The sequence below is a fragment of the Theileria annulata genome, chromosome 2 (assembly GCF_000003225.4).
Source record: "Theileria annulata chromosome 2, complete sequence, *** SEQUENCING IN PROGRESS ***".
Classification (NCBI taxonomy): Eukaryota; Apicomplexa; class Aconoidasida; order Piroplasmida; family Theileriidae; genus Theileria; species Theileria annulata.
Genome location: NC_011099.1, coordinates 963772 through 985404, shown reverse-complemented (window position 1 = coordinate 985404; position 21633 = coordinate 963772). Strand labels below are relative to the sequence as shown.

Genomic DNA, 21633 nt, shown 5'->3' with positions numbered 1-21633 from the left:
AATAGTGTAAAATAACTGTAAATAACTGTAAAATAGTGTAAAATATTGTAAAATATATTGTTATAATGGATAAAGATAAGAGAATTGATAAGGGTTTGGTATTGCCTACCTTGTTGGACTATAAAGTGATGGAGGATTTTAGGCGCACACTGTTAAAGAGACCATATGAATATTTGGAAGATGGGAACTATGATGTGTATTTAAAGGATAATAAGAAGACGAAGGATGAGAAGGAAACACATGTGTCAGTGCACAGAAAGGAACTAATTAAGATATATTCAGACCTTTTGGAATTGATTAAACGTAAACAGAAGCATATCAACTCACAGTTTGTTAACCCCAAGTTCGATATTGCAAGACACAACTTTAAGTGTATTTGCAAAAATTCTATTAAATTCCAAGACTACCATTTCAAATCCGCTTCTCCACCCCCAAGCGAACCTGAACTTAAAGCCAAGCCTTCCGTAAAAATGCCTGAAGTCGCAGAGGAAAGGCTAACAGTTAAGCAGAAGAGTGTAACTCCGGAATTAAATGAGGATAATTATGAAAAGGGATATATAGAATCGTCAGCGAGAACTGAAGAAACTGAACAAGCTGAATCCAAATCTCTTATAGATACCTATTTCGGACTCAAATCAAAAGAGTACTCGCCTCCCTTGCCTGAAAAGGTAAAGTCAACCAAATTAGTAGATAAGAGGGCTAAAGGAGTAACATTTTCAGCATTAGAAAGCATGCAAAAAACGGGAACGTTGCCCGAAAGTGTCCAAAAAAGTGATTCGTTGGTTGAAAGCATCCAAAAAGTAGGTTCACTCGCTGAAAGCGTACAAAAAATGGAGTCATTGTCTTCAGAATCTTATGCAGAGTCAATGGAACGTAAAGATACATATAAAGTTGAGGACCTGATGCAAATGCCTTCGCTGAATATTGAAGCTTTACACCCGTCAGAGTCAATGGAAAGTTCTATAGAGTCAATCAAAGTGAGACCGAAACCAAGAGAAAAGAGTGTAAAAGATGCAAAAACTGTAGATAAACAAGTTGAACAAATTGTTCAAAAGGTTGATCAGGATGTACATAAAGAAGTTATTGATCTTCAAAAGAGTTCATTGCTTAATAACCAGGAGGTAGAAATGAGGAATGATTTGTTACATTTGTTGGAGAGCGTGGCAGTGTTTTCAGATTTGCCGAAGGAAAGATTGCTCGAGTTGAGTTCTCACTTCAAGCTAAGGTCATTTTTCGCTAACACAAGCATAATTCTGGCTGGAGAACACCCCAAGGAGTTTTACATAGTGGCATCAGGAACAGTCTCGAGCTATGTTTATGATCCAAGTGACTCTGAGGATACTTACAGACTCGCCTATCTTAGTTCAGACTACTTTGGAGAGTCTTTCATCATTGATGATACGCCAAGTGACGAGTTCTATATTGCAGATACCCACGTCACGCTCCAGGCCATGAACTCGAAACTATTTAAAACACTCTTGGCAGACCAATTTAACGCATTTAAATGTAGATTAACTGAACTTAAGCATTATAGCAGTTATGGAGCACATAGACTTGGAACAGGTAAAATTTTAACCACGAGATTTGGAACCACTAGACTGGGGACTGGGAAATTTGGAAATACCAAATTTGGAACTGTTAGATTGGGAACTAAAATCGGAACAAGTGTTAACTTGGATAGGTTTATGACAGATGAAAAGGAAGTCAAAGCGTATACAGTCTTGGGAAAAGAGCTTCTTGTGTTTATGAAGAACTTTTACTTCTTTACAAAGTGCGAACAGATGAATAAGCTAGCGAAAAAGGTAACGTACCAGGAGTACTGTAACAAGGAGATTTTAGAAGAAGTGGCAAAGGGTAATGGGCTGTTTATGATATTCAAGGGCAAAATCTCTATGCAAATCTATGAACAAAGTAATAATAGACAACTTGAACTGCTCTGCTTTGCTCCAAATTCGTACTTTTTCAATTTCAAACCCAAAAGTGAAACTGTGTCAAACATACTTGATAGGAAATCTTTGGTTGTCACCGAGAATGTCAAACTTCTGTATTTGGCCCAAAAGTATGTACAAAAGTGTTTGGCGGATTCCTTACCTCAAATGACAACTTACCTCGAAAATCTCTATAAATCAAGGTATATACATATTTCTACTGTTGGAGATAAGGTTACTAGTACTAGTACCAGCAGTGGTGATGAGGATAGTGAGGATTCAGTACATGAAGGTGTTCCCGATAAAAGTGTTTCCTCATCAGAAGTTTCCGAATCATCCGGTGATGATGCTGCCAGTTTATCTGAGTCACCTACCCCCTCAAAGGATCTGTCAGATTCACCAGAACCTTCCAAGGAATCAACTGAAAGTGTCAACTATATTGAACCTACACTTGAAGATAGTGAAAGTATAAAAGAATCCACGGATAGTATAAAGGAATCAACTGAAACTGTAAAGGAATCCACGGATAGTATAAAGGAATCAACTGAAAGTGTAAAGGATAGTGAATTAAATGTTGAAGATAGTGATAGTATAAAAGAATCAACTGATAGTATAAAGGACAGTGAATCTACACCTGAAGACAGTGAACTAAATGTTGAGGACAGTGAATCTACACCTGAAGACAGTGAACAAACATCTGATAGTGTTTCAGAAGATGGTCTTATTGTTTCAAGGCGTTCATTTGAAAACGCCATGGATGTTTCAATTCGTGGCTCCACATATAGAAGTGAGAAATTAGAAAGCTCTAGAAGTGGTTCCATACATACAAGACAAAAGTTTGAAAGCTCTAGAAGTGGCTCTATACATACAAGCGAGAAACTTGAAAGTTCCAGGAGTAGTAAACTGGATAGCTCAAGAACCTATTTGACTTCTGATTCATCAGTTCTTAACAAAATTGCTTCAAGGCGCTCGTTCGAGGATCCTGCTGATGTTTCGATTCGAGGTTCTACCTACAGAAGTGAAAAATTAGATAGTTCCAGGTCCAGTTCTAGTTTACCTAGCAAGTCTGGCATTATGCTTGATAATGGACGTATTGTATCAAGGCGTTCCTTTGAAGATCCTGTAGATGTTTCGATTCGAGGTTCCACATTCAGAAGTGAGAAATTAGATAGTTCTAGAAGTAGTAGAGTTGAACCCAAGGAATCATCAAGATCAAGTTTAAGCAGTGGTAGAGAACACTTTATGGATAAAATAATGAGGAAAATGGAATCATATAAATCACTAATATACTCATCCGACACCCCAAAAACTACCAGTAAAGATGTTAGCGCTAGAGAAGTGACTGATGATAGCGTTAAAGAAAGTGTAAAGGACGAATTGGATTACGAGATGATTAGAAGAAATACATTGATGGCATCACATGTGTTAATTTCCGATACGGATCTGACTTCAAGAACATCCTCCAACGAAAAACCAGAATCGTCAGAACACGTCCTATCAGAACACTTTACATCTTCAAGAGTTTCATCTGGCAGACCGTTGTCCAAAACACTTTCATCAGAACAAGTTGAACCAGTTGTAAATATTATTGAATCAGTGGTTGAGAGTTTGGAAACCTTTGAAGATGAGAATAGAGAAAGGGAACAGAATTTGTTTGATAGTATAAAGGAAAGTGATGTCGGGAGCGTAGCAAGCGATGTTAAGTTCATATTTAACCTGCCAAACCTAGAAGGAGATGAGAGTGTGAGGAAACTGAACCTTGAAAGTCAAGAAGTGAGTGAAAAGTTGGATAGTTCAAGAGTTGATGGTAACGATAACTTTGTTAGTATAAAAACATTGCCCATGTATAATAATTTGAATATTGATTTAAATAAGGAGCCCGAAGTTAAGTACGTGGAACATCATAGTCTAGACGAAGCGGTGGAAGCGTCTGAGAACATGTTTGAGGATGAAATGGAACAAATGTCAGACAAGATTGTTCAAAGACAAACCTCGTCATCGTTTTTGCTAACCTCAAATTCTATCAATTATGGAGATGCATCAGCAGAAAAAATTGCAAGATTGGAAGCACTTGATAAGTTAATAAGTAAAAATTATCCCACTGTCCAAGATTCTATTAACACCGTAGTTGAAGTTATACGCTTAAGGTCCCTTAATACCCATTCTTCAATTACACCACCAGTTCTAACACCGTCAGTTCACTCCCTTTATAATGACTTGGAACTGGAAAATGGGGATCAATTAAAGAAGGATATACCGGAGGAAAAGGCTGAGAAATTGGATGAGTTAGGTTCAAAGTCTCCTTCACTTGACATTAGTGAGATTCCAAATCTTAAAAAAATATTGTCAAAAGTGCACGAAATGTATGTTGGCCAGGAAGAGCAAGAACAATCAGTGAGTGGATCCAAGTTCTCCTCGATAGACGACGTTTATATCCACCTGAACAATATCGAGAAATTGTACTCTAAATCATACAGTACTGAGATGAATGCCTTAGGACCCCAAGTAGATAATGTTCCTAAGCCACAGGCTGATGTTGTTGAAGGTGTTAAAATGGAAACTATGGACAGCGTGTATGGACTTGATAGTATGTATAAATCTAGTGATGATGTTATGATTGAAAAGGTTTCTGAAGAGACTAAATTGGAAGATGCTAAGCCACAAGTTGATGTTGATGAAAGTGTTAAAATGGGAAGTATGGATAGTGTGTATGGGTTGGATAGCATGTATAAATCTAGTGATAGCATGTTTGAATTGGAGACGCTCTATAAACAAACTTCTAATGTGCTTAACAAGTCACTTTCAGATGAAATTTATGACACTGACCAGGACGAAGTTCTAGAGCAAACTGAGCCCCAAGATACGTTACTTACTACCATCTCTAAATCATTCAATACAATAACTCAGGAATTCACAGTAGACAACATAACCAAGAAATTGTCAATAGACGATATAACTGATAAATTCACCCTGGATAATATAACAGAAGGAATGTCAATTGATGGTATAGCTGAGAAACTATCTGTTGATGGAATAACTGAGAAATTCGAGGGAATAACACTGGATAATTTGAGTAGGGAAATAAGTAACATTGGTGAAGAAATTTCAGGAATGTTGTCATCTAAATCAACTCTGAAAAGCGGTTCGGATGCTGCGGAAATTGCAGGAGTTGAAGAAGCTGAGGAAGAGCAGGGGACCAGTGTGTTTGAATCCTCAAAATTAATGATCAGTAGCATTTTTGACAATATTACAATATATCCCTCAAAAACAATGACACCAACTGAATCATCAGAACAAACACAATTGGAACCAAAAGAAGAGCAAGAGGAGGAAAAAGATGAAGGATATGGTGAAGTGGAGTTGAGTGAGAATAATGTATTTATTGACAAGTATAATTTGGTGAGGAGAATAAGTTTGGATTCGTCATCATATGTCAGTTCGACAAGTAGTACTGAGAGAACGACGTCAGATACAGGGGGTCAACAACTTGAAAATTCCTCTGGGGAATACACACAACCGAACCAAACAATTGAATACAGCGATGGTTCCAGCCTTTTGAACTTCCCTGCTGGTCAGATTCTTGAATCCATGGATAGTGTTAGTTTGGATATGGATAATAGTTTAGAGGAAACTAGTGTAGATAATAGTGCCAGTTTAGATACTAGTGTGATGGATACTAGTGTGGTGGATATGGATAATAGTCCTAAGGATAGTGGTGATGCGAGTTATTTAACGAGTGATAAAGGGTTGCATTCTAGTGTTGAGTCTTTTGGAACCGATGCTTACTCCGAGTCATTCCACTCATCAGATTCCTCAGACTCCGTAACAATGGACAATAGCGTTGTTTTGGATAACAGTGTAACTGTCGACAATAGTGTTACGATAAAGGAAAGCCAGGAATCAAGTGATTATTCAGAGTCTGAACTGACAAGTTCGTCAACCATTAGAAGTGAGGTTGAAAAGGTTACAAATACCACTAGTGTAAGTGAGGACAATAGATCTCTGTGCTCATCACTAAATACCACTACGGACACTTCAACGACTAGCGTCCATTCATCAGATCGCTCAACAATAACCGATAGCTCTGCAAATACCAGTTTGACCGAGAGTGTGAGCGTAAGTGATTCAGTTGACACGAGTCTAACTGAAAGTTTTAGCAGTAGAAGAACTAGTATGGATAGTGATTTCCAAGACTCTACTGACATTAATAACGCATCACCATTCTCGGGATTATCCGACAATTCCTCCATTGTTTATAGTAAACAGTTTTCTGACTTTAATGAATCACAGTCAGACCAACAAGAATTGGAACAAGATGAAGAACTAAATGAAGAAGAGGAGGAAGATTATGAGGAACAAAAATATGAAGATGAAGAAATGGAGGAAGAGTATGCAGAAACAGATGAAACAGTGGGTTCATATGAAGAAGAGGAAGAAGAATACGATGAGGAGATGATCTTGAACATAAAGAATTTGTTTATTTCAACGTTGAAGAATAAGTACAAGTCAATAGGGGCTTCGTTTAATGCAATGGACCTCGAGTGTACCGGAATGGTAACATGTGAAGTGTTTTTGAGTTTCATCGAGAAGTTGGGAATTGGAGCAATAGACCACAGAGAACAGAACCTGATGTTTGAGCTGTTGAAAGAAGATAATAAGGATTACATAACTGTCGCTTCGTTTTATAGGTTCAGTGGGGAGTGCGTGACGACATTGGCGGAGTTGAACCAGCACTTTATATCTATTTTTGGAAGCAGTAGAATGGCATTTGAACGTTTTTTCACAACACTCACCAAGGCAACGATGTGCTCCAGAGTCGATTTTGAGTACATATTGACTCAAGTTGGAATACCTGAAAAGGACGCAAATGTACTGTTTGACGCTTTGGATGTCTGCGAAAATGATTCAGTCTCAGTTTTCACAATCCTAAAGATTTTGGTCGGGGATTGGGACAGAGAAACTGCCTTAGAGTATGAGGAAAAGATTAACACTAATTTCAACAGACTATTGACATATCTCACGCCTGAAGCTGATAACTTTAACAGCGAATTCACAAGAACACTCTCAAGTCAGTTTTTCGATCAGGGATTAGACTGCTCATTAGTAAATGACTCATACGAGGAGTTTTATATTGATAGAGAACTCTTTTACTTTGATGAACTGTACTCGTTGATTTCCTCTAGACCAGAATTTAGCCAAGTGTCTCTGCCACAAAAGAGGTTTATCATTTCACTCTTCAACATTATCACGTTTGGACCGAGTGCAGCAAGCTCAGATTCAGAGGAGGATTCCAACCCATCAGAACAATGTAGTGAGGAAGATAAGATGGAACAAGTAGATTTGATATGTAGTAATGAATATGATGTGCCATTGATAGCGTTGATAAGTGGAACTGCGGATGTGAGTTTTGAGGGTATAACGTACCCGAAACACGTTAAATTTACCGGCCCATCGTTCCCAAATTACGAGCAGTTTATACAGTCGGCACAAGTTTATACAACGCCAGAACCTATCCCAACTAATAAAACACCCTGTAACTATAACATCACAGTTTCAAACTCCCAAAGTAAATCACAAGGAAGAGAAAATGTGGTTGGAATAATGCCATTAACGAGTTTCATATATAATGTGGTGCCTTTGTTAAATGAAAGAAGTAGAAGACTTCCCGTCATGTTACAGTTTTTGAAAACTGTTCCCAGTTTCAGTGTGTATACTGACGAGGAGCTGGATAACATAGTGGTCGCTTGTACTGTTAGGCAGTTTAAGCTTCACGAGACTGTGATTAAGACTGGTGAAGTTCCGACTCACTTTTACCTGATATTCAATGGCTCAGTGACTATCACAAACGAGTTCAACTTCCAATTCAAGACTGTCTCCAAGGGTAACTTCTTCTCCACATTCGACATTGTCAATAACCAACTCAACACGTTTACAGTCTATGCCAATTGCACCTTGGTCCTTCTCAGCTGGGAGCGAAGCGAGTTCTTCAGAGTGTTTACCAAGTATGCAACACTCCTCGATAACGACTCTTGCAACATGGATGACTTCCAGAACCAAATTTCTCAAAAAAGCATTGATAAAAAAGTCTCATTTGCCGAGACTCCTTAATGTTTTCAAAAACAGAATAGTATATTTATACAATAGTACGTTAGGTATACCCTTAAGGGTAGTAACTGTAGTAGGATATAACCCATATATATGTATAATAATGTAAATATAGTATAGTTTATTAGGGGTGGCTATTAGGTCTTTGATCAAATCTAAAGTGATAATTATCTTCTTGAAAGTGTTGCATTTGCGTGTTTTGCAAGTTGTACATTTTGTGGTTCATATTTCCCATTGGGTTCATATTTCCCATCGATCCCATGTTTGTCATAGAGTTCATATTCGGCATTGAGTTCATATTCATTGGTTGTTCCATTTGAGAATTCATATGATGTCCTCCCATCATGCTCATTCCACCCATTGTGTTCATATTATTCATATTACCCATATTGTTCATATTACCCATATTACCCATATTGTTCATGTTCATGTTTTGCATTGAGTTAGCTGAGTTCATAGGATACACCATGGGTACTGAATATGGATGGTAGTGTTGCATATGAGGTTGAGGCATTTGTCTCCTTATCATGATGTCTTGCCTAGTCCTGTAGATGGAGGTTGGTTCTGAGGTTGATTGAATTTCTGCGATTTGTCGGGCCTTGTGTCTGGGAGTGGTATCCATTGAGCCGACGTGCCTCTTGCGCTCAGTTGGAGTTGAGCTTGCATTGCTGGCGTTTCCGAGACCGATATACTCGGTTGGTTTTCTAACGATTTTTTTGGGCGAAAACGAGCTCTGGTTACACACCTTACCTTTAGATAGTGAAACCTGGGTAAAAGATGCCAGCAGGGATGGGACGTTATTTTCATCTGGTTTTGTGTTAGTTGACAGATAAATTTCCTTGGAATAATTTTGAACAAGTTCTGAGGTAAAGGTTTCCTGGTTTTCAACTGACTTTGATCTTTGCTTTTCATAGCTAGTGGGTCTTGACTTTGTAAGTATCAGGTTAATGTCAGGGTCGAACATTTTCCCATATAATAAGTGAGGTGGAGGGATGAACTTGCCCAGAGTTGCAATCGACAGAGCAACTCTTCGAACCCTGTAGTCAGGTTTAATTCTACCACAGTAGAATAGAGAATATAGAAACATCTTGGTTGGGATCCCCAGAAATCCGATCCTGAGTTGCTTGTTAATCCTCGTTGAAAGCTCTGAATATGCGAAATTGCGAACCACGTTATCATAACTACTCACGCTAGTTGCCAGTGTTACAGCTGAATTTAGTGAACTAAACCTATGACTCGCTCCATATTTCTCATTTCCGGACAACAAATATCTCGTCTTACTCGTGACATCATTACTTTGTTCCACATTATTAGCACGTTGCGATTGTACATTTGATAGCATAAAGTTGAGCAATTCTTGGGGGAAAATATGGTTATTAGGGTTAAGTGATAAAGAAGCTTCAACTTTGACGTTATGTGGAACCATCAAAAGCTCATTTTTATGTGCACTAGCGTCAACCTTATTAACAAGTTTTAAGAGTAGTTTCTTATCAGGTTTTGCTTCTGGTGATTTGAATCTTGAGAAAAATGACTCTTTCTTACTCGTTAATGAGGTTGAATAAGTATACAGAGAACTCTTATCCCTTATATAACTGCAAACTTCTCCAAATATATTCTTTATTCCACTTTCAACCCATGTATTGGGTTCACTTATTGGTGATCCACTTCTAGTGGACGACATACGGTCTGAGGATATTATAGGTATGAATTTAAATGTTTTAGGTGGCGGGTTAATGAAACTGAGTATAGTTTTAGATTGTTTGGGCGAGAGTAATTTTTTGGACGAGTTTACAAGCCCTCTTGGGGGTTTTGACATTCTATAAAAAGCCTCTTTACATGCTTTTGGACTAAATTCTCGTCTCAAAAGTCCTCCAGAACTGGATCTCAAATTTAATGCTATTGAAATTAGAGGCCAACAACGAGACTCAAGAAGCCAAGAATCAAGAAGCTCAAAGTCAGACTCGTTAAGTGTTGGTTCTTCCCACTTTAGTACAAGTTTCTGAGGGTGTGGTGTCTGTACTGGTGCGTTATCTATGAAATCTCTGTAATTTACGCTGAGCGACAAAGGGTCTATTTCATCCCTCGGAATTCGCCTTATCGGTAATAAACTACTCAAACCTGTTGGGGTAGTACTAGTGGTAGTTGCTGGTTTAGGTAGTCCCATTGCGCTATCTCTGACACTGGCATACATTGTCGAGTTTAAGGAGTGTAATAGTAGCAGTAGAGTGTTATAGTCATATTCGTGCTTCGGGTTTAGTGCTGGAAGTGTAAACACATCAATTTCGTCATCTGGTGGTCTATGTAACTGCGGGTATAGTTCTGCACCTAAAACTAACATTTGATTCACAGTTGCATCAACAACTTCTTTCTTAGCAATGTTGACTGAATTTGTGTTTACATTTTTGTACACAGGAACTGTTAGTGCTAGTAACTCTGTCCGTCTTTTCGGAACATCTTCAACTATGTCCTCGTTACGAAAGTCTACGCTCTTTCCTAACACTACTCTACTACAATAATCCATCAAGCCACTCGATAATACTATTCCTATTTCCCTATTGTTGCCATTTCCAACTGAGCTCTCAGAGTTTCCATTGACTCCATTAATTTTAACGGACTTGTGGTGGTTAATGGAATTAATGGTACCTGTAGTAATGAGTTTAATGTTAATCCAAAACTGTTCAATATTGTATGAGCAAATTTTAGCAGGCCAATCTCTTTTAAGTCTTTTACGGTCAATAATGCTGGTGGTAATAGAGTTTGAGAGCTCTTTCGCGATGTGTGATTTCCAACGTCGTTCTTGGTAATAATCAACTGCCATCCAGTTCATTTCCTGCAAAATCAAGTCTCGATAACTTCTGCTTCGTTGAGACGGTTCAGGTGCCAAAATGCTGTGGCCATTTTTAACCAGGTGGTACGAGTAACGCCACATTTCAAAATCACTCATACGCAGTTTACGCTTATATGTGCCATTAACTGATGCATCAGGACTGTGATTTGCATTACTTTCCAAAACTGAATTAGGCATATTATTCACCTTTCCCAAAGAACAATTAGATGTGTTATTTAACCTTTCTGTTGGAGAATTAGGGGTATTATCCTGTTTTTTAGGCCCTGGTGGGTCATATTTAGGGGGACCTGAGCTATTGATGGGATTTGGCTCATTAGATTCGGTAGATCTGATCATTTCACAACCTCCACTTGATAAATTGGATCCGTTTGACAAATTGGGTCTATTCATTTGGTTGGATTCATGTGATTGGTTGGTGGTACTCATGGTACTGCGATCATCTGAATTTGCCTCGAAATTGCCATAATCTAAAACAAATGAATTAATAATTTAAAATGTTAATAATTTGAGTAAAAGTGGGAGAAATAGATGGACTTACGAAAGGTGAGATTATTTCTCATTAGGGGCTGAACGGATTGCGATATTTTGAAATCTTTACTGTCCCGATCCACACCCATTTTTAAGGTAAGATTACGTGTTTTATAGTACACATTTTAAAAATTAGCTTTAAACCTTCAAATTGCTCATGGCCTTTACCATAACAATTATACCTCTACACCACACAATTATACAGTACCATTACATATAAAATTGTGTTTAACTAGGTGGAAATTTTAGGTCTGGTAAGTGTAACTGGTAATTTATTCATCAAATTAAAACTAGTTAAATGTGAGGTCTCCGTAAGTTATAAATTCAAATGGGAATGATTCCACGATTGATTTCCTCTCAAAAGTGTTTTCCAGAAAATCCTGAAAATCGTCCCGGTCCTATAATTTTTTATCCTTCTCCCAACCCACCTTAAACAAGAATAAAAGAGTGAATGATGCGTTAAAATAACGCCAGTTCATGCTCTTGACTCTCCTACTCGTGAAATCTCGAAATATATCTACATATTCCAGGCTCCTAAACGCCTTCTAAATTCTAATTAAACACTTTTTTATCAATTAATTCTTTTGATAGCTATTAAAACTAAATTATCTAATAATTAGCTGGGAATTTTGGAGAGCTGGTAAGGACTACTGGTTATAATTAGTAGTTAAATTGAGTAATTAGGTAAAAAATAACTAAAATAGTACTTTGCAGTATAGATGAGGGTCATTATAGTATAGTCTTTTATTAGTTGTACCAAATATATAGTAGGACTTATTGAACAGGTTCCCTCCAATAATTCCGTTGAACTGACTTAGTCTGAACATTGACCTCACACATTCGCGTTCAATGCGGTCCAACTTTTTCTTATTCGAGACCCAAACGAGCAAATTTCTAAAATTTTTTCCTATTTCTACCCTTACCTCTTCTCTTCCAATATTTCACGCACCTAATATATATTATAAATAAATAAACCATTGGGTATATATAAATAGTTATAGAATACGTCAGAGATGTGAAAAACACCGTCGGGGAAAGCTATTGAGTTAATTGGGAGATTTAAATCATTTATGATTTTAGAGGCGCAGAGTGCTGCGCTGGTTGGTCCAAAATGTAGAAATTTAGTACATGTTTTTAGAACATAGTCTGCTATTACGAAGTTGTAAATTGAGAAAACTGCATTCAAATCATCGTAAAACTGAGCTAATATCACTGAAACAGCTGAAACACCGTCCAAATCAAGTAATCCGTTAAGCAACTTCTCGAAAGTATCAATGTTAAGTAAGCTTTGGTCAATTTTCCTGTTCCTTGGGGTTCTATTCCTGATTTCAAGCTGCTCCACACTAAATTCAGGTCCCAGAACTAGGTTCAAAAGAGCTTGAGATATGGCCATCTGTGTCGATCTTAAGACGCATCCCCAACCTTTATCTGAGTCAATGGTTACAATGCCATTTGAGAGATTCAAAGGGCTAAAAATATTAAAGAGTCTTCTCCTTTTAAAGTTTATTGGCCTCGGAAATTTGTATTCAAGGCCATATCTGTATGTAAACAGGATTCCAAACCTGGATTCCAATCTTTTATTATATAATACATTAACATTTTCTCTTACTACATTACTCATTTATTTTTTACATTAAAATGTTGTTCTGCATTACCCTAGTGTATAAATACTTTAAATTTTAAAATTTCTGTACCTTTTCATACAGTCGAGATGGATAACTAATCTCAATATATAAATAATTTAATTTAAAATATAAAAATAGTCTAGAAATGAAAATATTTTGAAAGAGATTTATTGCAAGAATACACCCCCAAGGGTGATTTAACCCGTTTAATATTTTACATAAATTTAAAATACCGAAATTTTCCCCAAGACTTTTATTTTACTTTCTTAAAACATGATTTAATAAATTATTTAATAGATTCTATAAAATATACATATTCTAATAATCTTTAAAATATGTGTATTCTAATATTCCTTTAAATACATATATTCTATAGAATCTTTAAATTCCCCTTATTTCACTTTTATCTATTAACAAGTTTTTCCTATTTCCTTAAGCCATTATTAATTAATTCCTTAAACCATAAACTAAACCCGAGTAGATAAATCTTAAAATCCTAATCAGTAATTGATTGAAGATCATGACATATAGAGTGTTTTAATCTTTTTTAGCTGTTCCTCAAAGTGTTTGTTGTGTTGAATGAAGTTCCAGAACTTTTTAAACTTGACGAGCTGGAAGAGCAGATGAACAACACCCCAAGGATGAGGTTTAACCAACAAACGCTCAAGAATACAAGTGATAATGAGCTCCTGAACGTTTTCAGCCCTCTCGAAAAGATTCTTGAAAATTGAAATGAACCTGATGGTGACGAGGTTAGGATACCTAGCGTGAAGAAGCATTGAACTGACCAGTAACTTGGACTTAGATTGAACCACCAATTTCTCCAAAAGTAAATAACAATTTATGACCCTCATGGATATGACACTGTTGGGATTACAGTCAGATCCTGGACTTGTATTAGCATTGGTGAGACCAATTTTACTAATGAGAAGGGGTAAAGTATACCCCAAATATAGTGTGTAGTATATGAGTATACCTTCAGACTGCAATTCCTTCAGTATCATAGGAACTAGTCTGTCAGAAGGTTCAGCTATAAAAGTATCAGTCAAGCCCTTTAGTGTTGGCTTCTGTATAATGTACTGGATGTGGTTGACGAATGAGAGTGGTGATGTTTCTGAGATCTCAGTAGCAGTTGCAGGGTTAGAGCACTTTACATTCTTGGGCGTGCTGAATGTGAAGATGTTCCTAAACCTAACCGACGAAGTGACTTCACAGAATGATAAGTAATAGCCGCAAATGAACTCTGGGCAAATCTGTAACAAATACAGCAGAATGTTAAGTATGTTGTCCAGAAGAGTGTCAATTACAGTATCCTTGCCATCTTTCTGAGTTGTTCTCTGTGATATTGCTGTCGTGTAATAGATCAGTGTGTACTTGATAAGTTGTGATAAAGTGTACCACTCAACTGGTGACTGAATTAGTGACTGTATCAGCTGCTTACTAGTGGCAAGTTGGACCCAGAATGGTGCAAAACTCGTCATTTCAGTTGGGTTGCAGTAGAGAAGAAAGTGTGAAATTGAGACGTGCGCGGAAAACGTGTAATTTGTATTAAAAATGAAGTTCTGAATCACCTTGAAGAAGACTGGGAAGCAGCAATTCTTATACAGCACTGACAATAATATGTGCAATACCTTCTGAAGTATAAAGACGTCGGTTTGAATGAAACCATTCACCAACTTACAAAACGCTGGTACATACTCCAAATTAGGACTACCATAAGTTACGCGTGGTATACCATCAAACTTCATTAACCTCTTGTGATCCATTTTTTCAACTCTTTCCACAGTTTCAAACTGTTGGGATTGGTATGAAATAAAAAGAGTCAGGAGAAGTGCTGATGTTATGAAGTGGTCAATTGGGTTTTCATTAAAGTTAATGAAAAACAAGTCCACATCGGAATCGGACTCACAGTTCAAAAACTCCATAAACATATTAATGTGCTTTTTACTTACTTCTGTTTGTACTACACATCTATTCCTTATATACACTCTGTTCATAAATAGTAATCTCAAACTTATCAATCTATCCATTGTCATACCTGTATTGTTAGCCATTGTATTATTACTGCTCATGTTATTAATATTACCTGTGTTCGGAATAGGTTGGTTGAACAGTTTGGATAGTATGATATTGAGTTTGGTGGGTTCTCCTACCGAGTGTATGAGTGTGTTTTTATCAAATTTGCTGAGGAACTTCAGTGACAATGGCAATTCCTTGAGAGTAATGTAATTTGAATCTACAATTAGTCTGTAGACCATTTTAGTTACAAACTCGAGGTCCCCTGAGTTGCACAAATAAATATCCAAGGCTGGTATTTTGATCAGTTTGAATCTTAGGAACAGTACCAGCTTGTTGAAGGTCAGGTTTGGCAGTAGTGCAGTTGTTATGTTGACCAGGTTAGCATTATCTACGCACAGCATTTCAAGCAGTGTCAGTTCAACTTCATTTACTAGGGACGGAATTGAAACCGCTTTCGAGTCAACCAAATTCTTCACAACCCTATTCAAAATCATTTCGTAGCACTCTGTGATGTTAGTTGCCTTCACCACGATGTAGTGGATACTCCACAGCAGCGTGAATATTTGGTGATTTTTCGGGAGAAAACTCAACAACAGTAATGATGACGATTCGCACTTGTACAAAAATTTACAATTTGCCATAGGAACAATGGGCGGGTACATTAGCAGATACTTGGCTGACTCTTTCAGGCGTTGTTCAAACTCTTCAAACTTACAAATTACCAAATTGGTTGGTATGCTTTCAATTGGTGGCACTATAAAGAAGTCTGGGAATCTGAGTCCTGGTCTCTTTTCTGTCCTTTCAACTCTCGCTATAGATGAAGGTACCAACGTCAAATACTTTTTATACAAAAGTGATAGGTCATCCGTATTCCTTAAATTGGCCGTGTTTACGTAATAGCCTGAGTTATTATTATTCGTATGCAAGGTGCTCAGAAATTGGTTATACAAAATACTTGAAATACTGCTTGAACTTGTCGAACTAGTTGGCCAACTTGAAATCATCTCGTCCAACGACCTTCCCATCAATTCCAACGTCAACTGCTCTACCAATGCACATACCAATGCCAGATTATCCCTCGCCAATATCTGTGATATGTACTCCAGCCATATGCAATCAAATATTGGACATGTTTCACCCATATTTACCGTGTTAAGATTTCCGCTTGTTACTTGCGTATAATGGTTTAGAAGTGATTGGTATATCTCATATGATAGTATTGAGAGTAGAACTTCTTTACACAACACGTTCACCAGGCTTGTGCTGAGTCCTGTCGTCATTGACGTTAGGCACCTTTTCAGGGTATCAATTGACGTATCTGTTGAGAAGTCGATCTTCGACAAAACTCCGCACGTTGATACACAAATCGGCACAATTTTCTCTATTATAAATATACTCTCTCTATAACAACTCTCTATCGCGTTCAAAATCAACTTGTACAAGTCCATACTCATTACCAAATTTATCACGCCGGATTCCTTCTGACTCATTTGCAGGTTCTCCTTTGGTACCATAACTGAGTTGTTATTATTAATTGGGAGATTATTGTTATTAACTGTTCCTGTATTGTTATGTGCAATCGTGTTATTATTAAGTGCTCCTGTATTATTATTAACTGCAACTGTATTATTGATTGACAGATTAGTTGTTGTGATGAGTTTTGAGTTGATGATGATTTTCCTCTTTAGTAGTACCTTAATATCGTTATGGATTGGTGGTATGTTAAGCTTCGTTTCATTAGAGTTTGACCAGATATTAGAACTGAATCTGCAACTCTGGTCAAATTCACCCAACACTCTGTGCTTCAAAAGCTCCTTTATGTGTGACCCTATGCTCGCGTTTCCTCCAACCATGTTCGATTTCATCACGCTGTTCAAATTTGCTGGCGATTGCACCACTGACTGGCTTGCACCAGTCGGCAAGTTGTACATACTCGCTGATTTTGTCGGCCCACTTGATAGTGAAAACAGGTTTGAAGTGGATTGTGATGTATGGATTGGGCTTGTTTGTTGTTGATTTTTGGGCGCCATAAGTAATACGATGAGGTTACTTATTTCCAATACCAGAATTTGTTTCAAATTTTTGACATTTTTGATTTCGTTGAGTAGTGAGAGAACGCAAAAGGTCCACGGGTTTGGGAGCTTGAAGATCTTACTCTTGACCACGTACGTCATCAGTCTGCACACAAATGGTACTGCAATTGATAGCATGCCCTTTTCGTATGAAAATGACAAGAGTTGTTTCAGGTTCAAGTGTTTTGTCAGCAGGGGCTTATTTCTCGCGATTGTAAAGTGGCCTAATAGAGATGCACAAACTAGTAAAATCTTCTTATATACCAAAAGTGCTCGACATGACCTCAAATACTTAAGGAACAGGTTAACTGAGAACGAGAGGAAGCGCACAAAGTAGTCACACATCTTCGGCCCTAGAGTCTGCAGTAAATTAGTAATCTCTGTAAAACTGCTTTCTCCTTTAATCACTGCGTGTCTGAGTACAAGAAAGAATAGCCAGTCTAGGTTTCCCATATGCACTAGTGATTCAACTGTCTGTACAAACTGTGGCCCTGAGAATGTAAACGCGTTAACGGAGTCGTTTGTGTTTTCTGGAACATCAATTTGAAGCTTCAGGGTGTTGAAAAAATCGTCAATTCCAACATTCAGAATCGTCATCAAGCACTGTTCATGGTAAAATAGTGGGTAGATCTTAGGCCCGTTATAATCAATGTTAGAGCAAATCCCTGACAAAACTTCAAATCCTACTGATGGCAACGGGCCCGTTGGTGTTGGAACTGAAGAGATTGGCATGTGCGATGGTGTCGTTCCTAATCCCGACGTGCCACCAACTGAAACAGGTGCTGATGGCAAGTCTGGCTCCTTAATTATCACTATTCCTCCCTTATCTCTTATGCATTTATCAAATTCCTCGAGACCTACCTCAACATTATCAACTCCGTCTTCTCCCATGTGGTCTACAACACCGTTAGCAATGTTATCGTCGAGATTAGTTTCGATTTCTGATACTGAGTCTGTTGATGAAATCGACTTGTAGTTCTTTACAAGGTTAGGGTAGAACTTGGTAACTTTTGGGTCTGACAAAAACTCTCTTGTGAAGTGAGGGTAACTGAACAAATTCTTGATGTTGTTGAATGTCAGAAATGAGAACTCGATTAGAAAAACGGTTTCTGACCTCAGGCACTCGAGTAGCGTCATGAAAATCATGTAGATGGAGTCGATGTGATCACTGTTAATGTGCAGGCTAATCAGTCCTGATAAAAAGCTAGACAGGATCCTCAGGTTCTTGATCAAAAGTTCCTCCTCTGCTGACGGTTTTGACATGTGTAAACAAAAGCTATCATTCACGTTTACCATAAAAAGCTGTTGGAGTTTATTTACGAACTTTCTCAAAATTAGGTTAAGGATCTGCTGTGGTCTTGCACCATCCTCTGAATTAAGCAACTTTACTGCGTTTAGAACATTTTTTGCCATTTTTCCAGAGAAAATTAGTGTGACTACATGTGTTGTCGTCAGTTCACTGTCTTCGTTTAGCAACAAATATCCGTAAATATCCTTGTTGGGTCCAAGTGCAAACTGCGTCTTATCCATAAAGTCGAGCTTACTCAGGCCTGGAACTGTTAAATCTGGTCCTTTATCTTCTTCTTCAAGTGTTTGGTCTTCAAGAACCTGATCCTCATGTTCTTCTAATTGTAATCCTCTCTTAATTCTATGGTCCATTCCTCTATATAATGGCAGTAACAGTATGTTATAACTACTCAGCGACTTCAGGTGCTGGTTATACATGAAGAACAACTGAAGCAATACTTCGTTCGGGCCAGTCAAATGATACAGTATGTAGAACATCTCGGCTATTATATTCGTCGATATCTGAAATCTAACCACACTAACCTCTTCATTATTGAGTTCACCATCTTGGTTACTTGGTTCCTCGCCATTATTACTGAGTTCTCTTTGATCTTCCGCATCTGACAGTTGTGACAGTATGCTAGAATCTGAGTCAAGTAAGTTTCTGTTGATATCAGTTTCGAGCTGTAGTTTCCATGACAGGTAGTCGATCATTGCGTCTGAGAGTGAGATTTTGGCGAATTTGTCTGAATCTCCTGTGATGAGGGCGTCAATTGAGTGCACCAGCATCGTCATGAAACCCCAGTCAAAGTGTTGTCTGCAAAAGCATACTATTTCTAGTAGGCCTCTGCTGAACCTAACTCTGTTGTGCTTAAAAAACTCCAGCAATGTTGATTGGAACATCTGTACTGAGTACTTTAGTATATCAACGTCGTACTCGAAACACCTCAGCAATTCCAGCAGAACGATGAAGAAACAGTCTGAATCTGTGTGAATTGCGATATTCAGGATAAAATCAAAGAGCGACTCACATCTTTTATCCTTAAAATCGTCCTTGAACTGTTTTACTTCGTTCAAAAGTACTGACTTGGGGACTATTGTACAAAGTGTTTGTTGGAAAAGGAACCAGAAATCCTGGTTCATTGTCACGATCTTCAATGAAATTGGGTTATAGTTACATCTTCCTGCATTCATGTAGTCTGACCACACGAGTGCCAGTTTAAAAATTATTGCTCTTGAGAATATCGATGGGTTTTTTGCTTCTTTTAGTAGGCTTAGGAATAGGGGATAGAACCTGTCAGAGTGATCTGAGCTACGCATTGAGTGGAAGAGTGCAAACAAGATATCAGTTTCCAGTATCCAGTAGACCTCAATGAGGTCTTCCTCTTGTGCTGCTGGGAATAAATTGAAAAATAGATCAGATTTGAGCATGTTATCTTCACTGTAATCGTAGCTTGAATCTTCGTCATGTTTGTATTCATCGCTTTCGTGGTCCGACTGCGATTGTCCTTCGGTTGAAGCTTTATCATTGAATTGTGCGTTGAATGGGTTTTTTAAATTGAAGCCGAAAGTACTTGGGAAATTTATTGAGAAATGGTAAAAGTCTTTAAAATCCTGGGAAAGTAGCTCATGATACATGTTTTCTAAAAATGTTAAAATTAAATCAGCCTGGAAAATTGGGTTTGTAAATCTTTGTGTTAGTATGGATACAGTTAAGCTTCTGTAATTTTTACTTCCACTTACGTCTTTCGAGTGTATGAACTTGCATATTTTAACAAGATTTTCCAAAAACTTAACGCTATTAGCAAAGTCTCCGCAATAGTATACAATTTGTTCGCAGATTTTGCCGAAGCATTCTTTATTTAAAAATTCCTTCAAATTACGATTATCCAGTTTCAAGCTTGAAATGTACGAGTAAACTTCATTTTGTTCAAAATTACTGTTGAAATTGTATGCGTATGGCGATGAGGGCGACAGCATTGAGTTGTAGATTTGACTCGTTAGCAGGTAGCCCACATTTATTCGAGACTCGTCCTGCGATACTCTGTTACTCACAAACTTGGAGTTAAATGAGACTGAGCTCTTAAGGATTACGTACACCAATCCCAGCGGGTTTCGTAGTTTGTCCACTGTGACGTCCATTCCGAGTACGAAAACCAGCTCAAAGAGTCTGTTTTCGCAGGACAAAATGAGTGAGTTGTTTCTGGTATGGAGAATTATATTCTGCAGGAGATCTATAAAATATTCGTCGTCGATATATGACAGGAGCGTTGACACGAAACAGTCTGCGAGCTCTACGTGGGTGAGATCATCTTCTGGTGTACAAATTGCGATTTCTGAAAACAGGGTATCGATTTTAGTTACTGTCTCAGAGCCGAACAGGTGCGAGTTCTTAAGTAGCAAGAGTAGCTCGTACAGGTCGTCTGAGTTTTTGGGTGAGAGAAGCTTCTTGAGTCTGTCTCTCATTTGGGTGTACTTACCCAAACATGATTCAGAGGAAAAGGTTGCGGACTGAGGCACTCCTGCCTTTTCCGAGGGAGAATCAAATTTACTCATGATAATGTACAATAATAGACTTTGCGATATTAAATATTAAAATAACCACGTATATTCATTGTAATGGTGGAAATTCTAATTGCTTGGTTTTTAAATGTTTTGTTTAAGATTTAAAAAGTTCCTAAAGCCCAGCCAGTGTTTAAATTTTCGGTAATTTTTAAATCTATATCTTCCATTTGGATCAATTGTTATTTTAGTAGAGAGCTTACTTTTTGGATAACCTACATATGTTATAGGCTAGCTTTTTAGTAACTTTTGTGAGATGAAGAAAAATCAATGTACAATGGGAATACGTGCAACACAAGGAGCCCGACGATAATGTTTGAATCAAAGTATTATTATTCTTAATGTTTACACCTAATCTGTTCTTTTAAAATTTTGAATTTCAGTTGATCATTTTCAATTTCGATTTATTCCTACTCTATATTCTTTCCTTACCCACTAATTTCCAATATTCATCTATTCCTATTCTTTCCTATAATTTTTTTACACAGTTTCTTCAATTCCTATTTCCTAATAAATAAAAATTTTCATAAATGTTTGATCTAGCTAAAATTAAGTTTTAATAAAGCTTATTGGTGATTGACATTTTCGCTAGTATCCATTTAGCCTGACCAAATTATTTAAAAATCTTAAATTTTCTTATTAACCACAAGTATAGATGT

At 37.5% G+C, this 21633-nt stretch overlaps 4 protein-coding genes across 4 annotated transcripts; 1 reads left to right on the top strand and 3 right to left on the bottom strand.

Annotated features, from left to right (window-relative positions):
• Positions 1-65: 65 nt before the first annotated feature.
• On the top strand, positions 66-8036 carry TA13540 (uncharacterized protein; the record flags this gene model as incomplete). The annotated part of the gene is made up of 1 exon (XM_947120.1): positions 66-8036. One exon carries the CDS (start codon positions 66-68, stop codon positions 8034-8036), a length of 7971 nt encoding a protein of 2656 aa, XP_952213.1.
• A 121-nt stretch (positions 8037-8157) lies between these two features.
• On the bottom strand, positions 8158-11498 carry TA13545 (uncharacterized protein; the record flags this gene model as incomplete). The annotated part of the gene is made up of 2 exons (XM_947119.1): positions 8158-11348; positions 11420-11498. The coding sequence occupies 2 exons, from the start codon at positions 11496-11498 to the stop codon at positions 8158-8160; spliced, it is 3270 nt and encodes a 1089-aa protein (XP_952212.1).
• A 201-nt stretch (positions 11499-11699) lies between these two features.
• TA13550 (autophagy-related peptidase, putative) lies at positions 11700-13030 on the bottom strand (the record flags this gene model as incomplete). Its single annotated transcript, XM_947118.1, has 5 exons — positions 11700-11807; positions 11838-11954; positions 12117-12303; positions 12333-12358; positions 12416-13030. The coding sequence occupies 5 exons, from the start codon at positions 13028-13030 to the stop codon at positions 11700-11702; spliced, it is 1053 nt and encodes a 350-aa protein (XP_952211.1).
• Positions 13031-13552: 522 nt separating this feature from the next.
• TA13555 (uncharacterized protein) lies at positions 13553-20968 on the bottom strand (the record flags this gene model as incomplete). Its single annotated transcript, XM_947117.1, has 1 exon — positions 13553-20968. One exon carries the CDS (start codon positions 20966-20968, stop codon positions 13553-13555), a length of 7416 nt encoding a protein of 2471 aa, XP_952210.1.
• Positions 20969-21633: the final 665 nt, after the last annotated feature.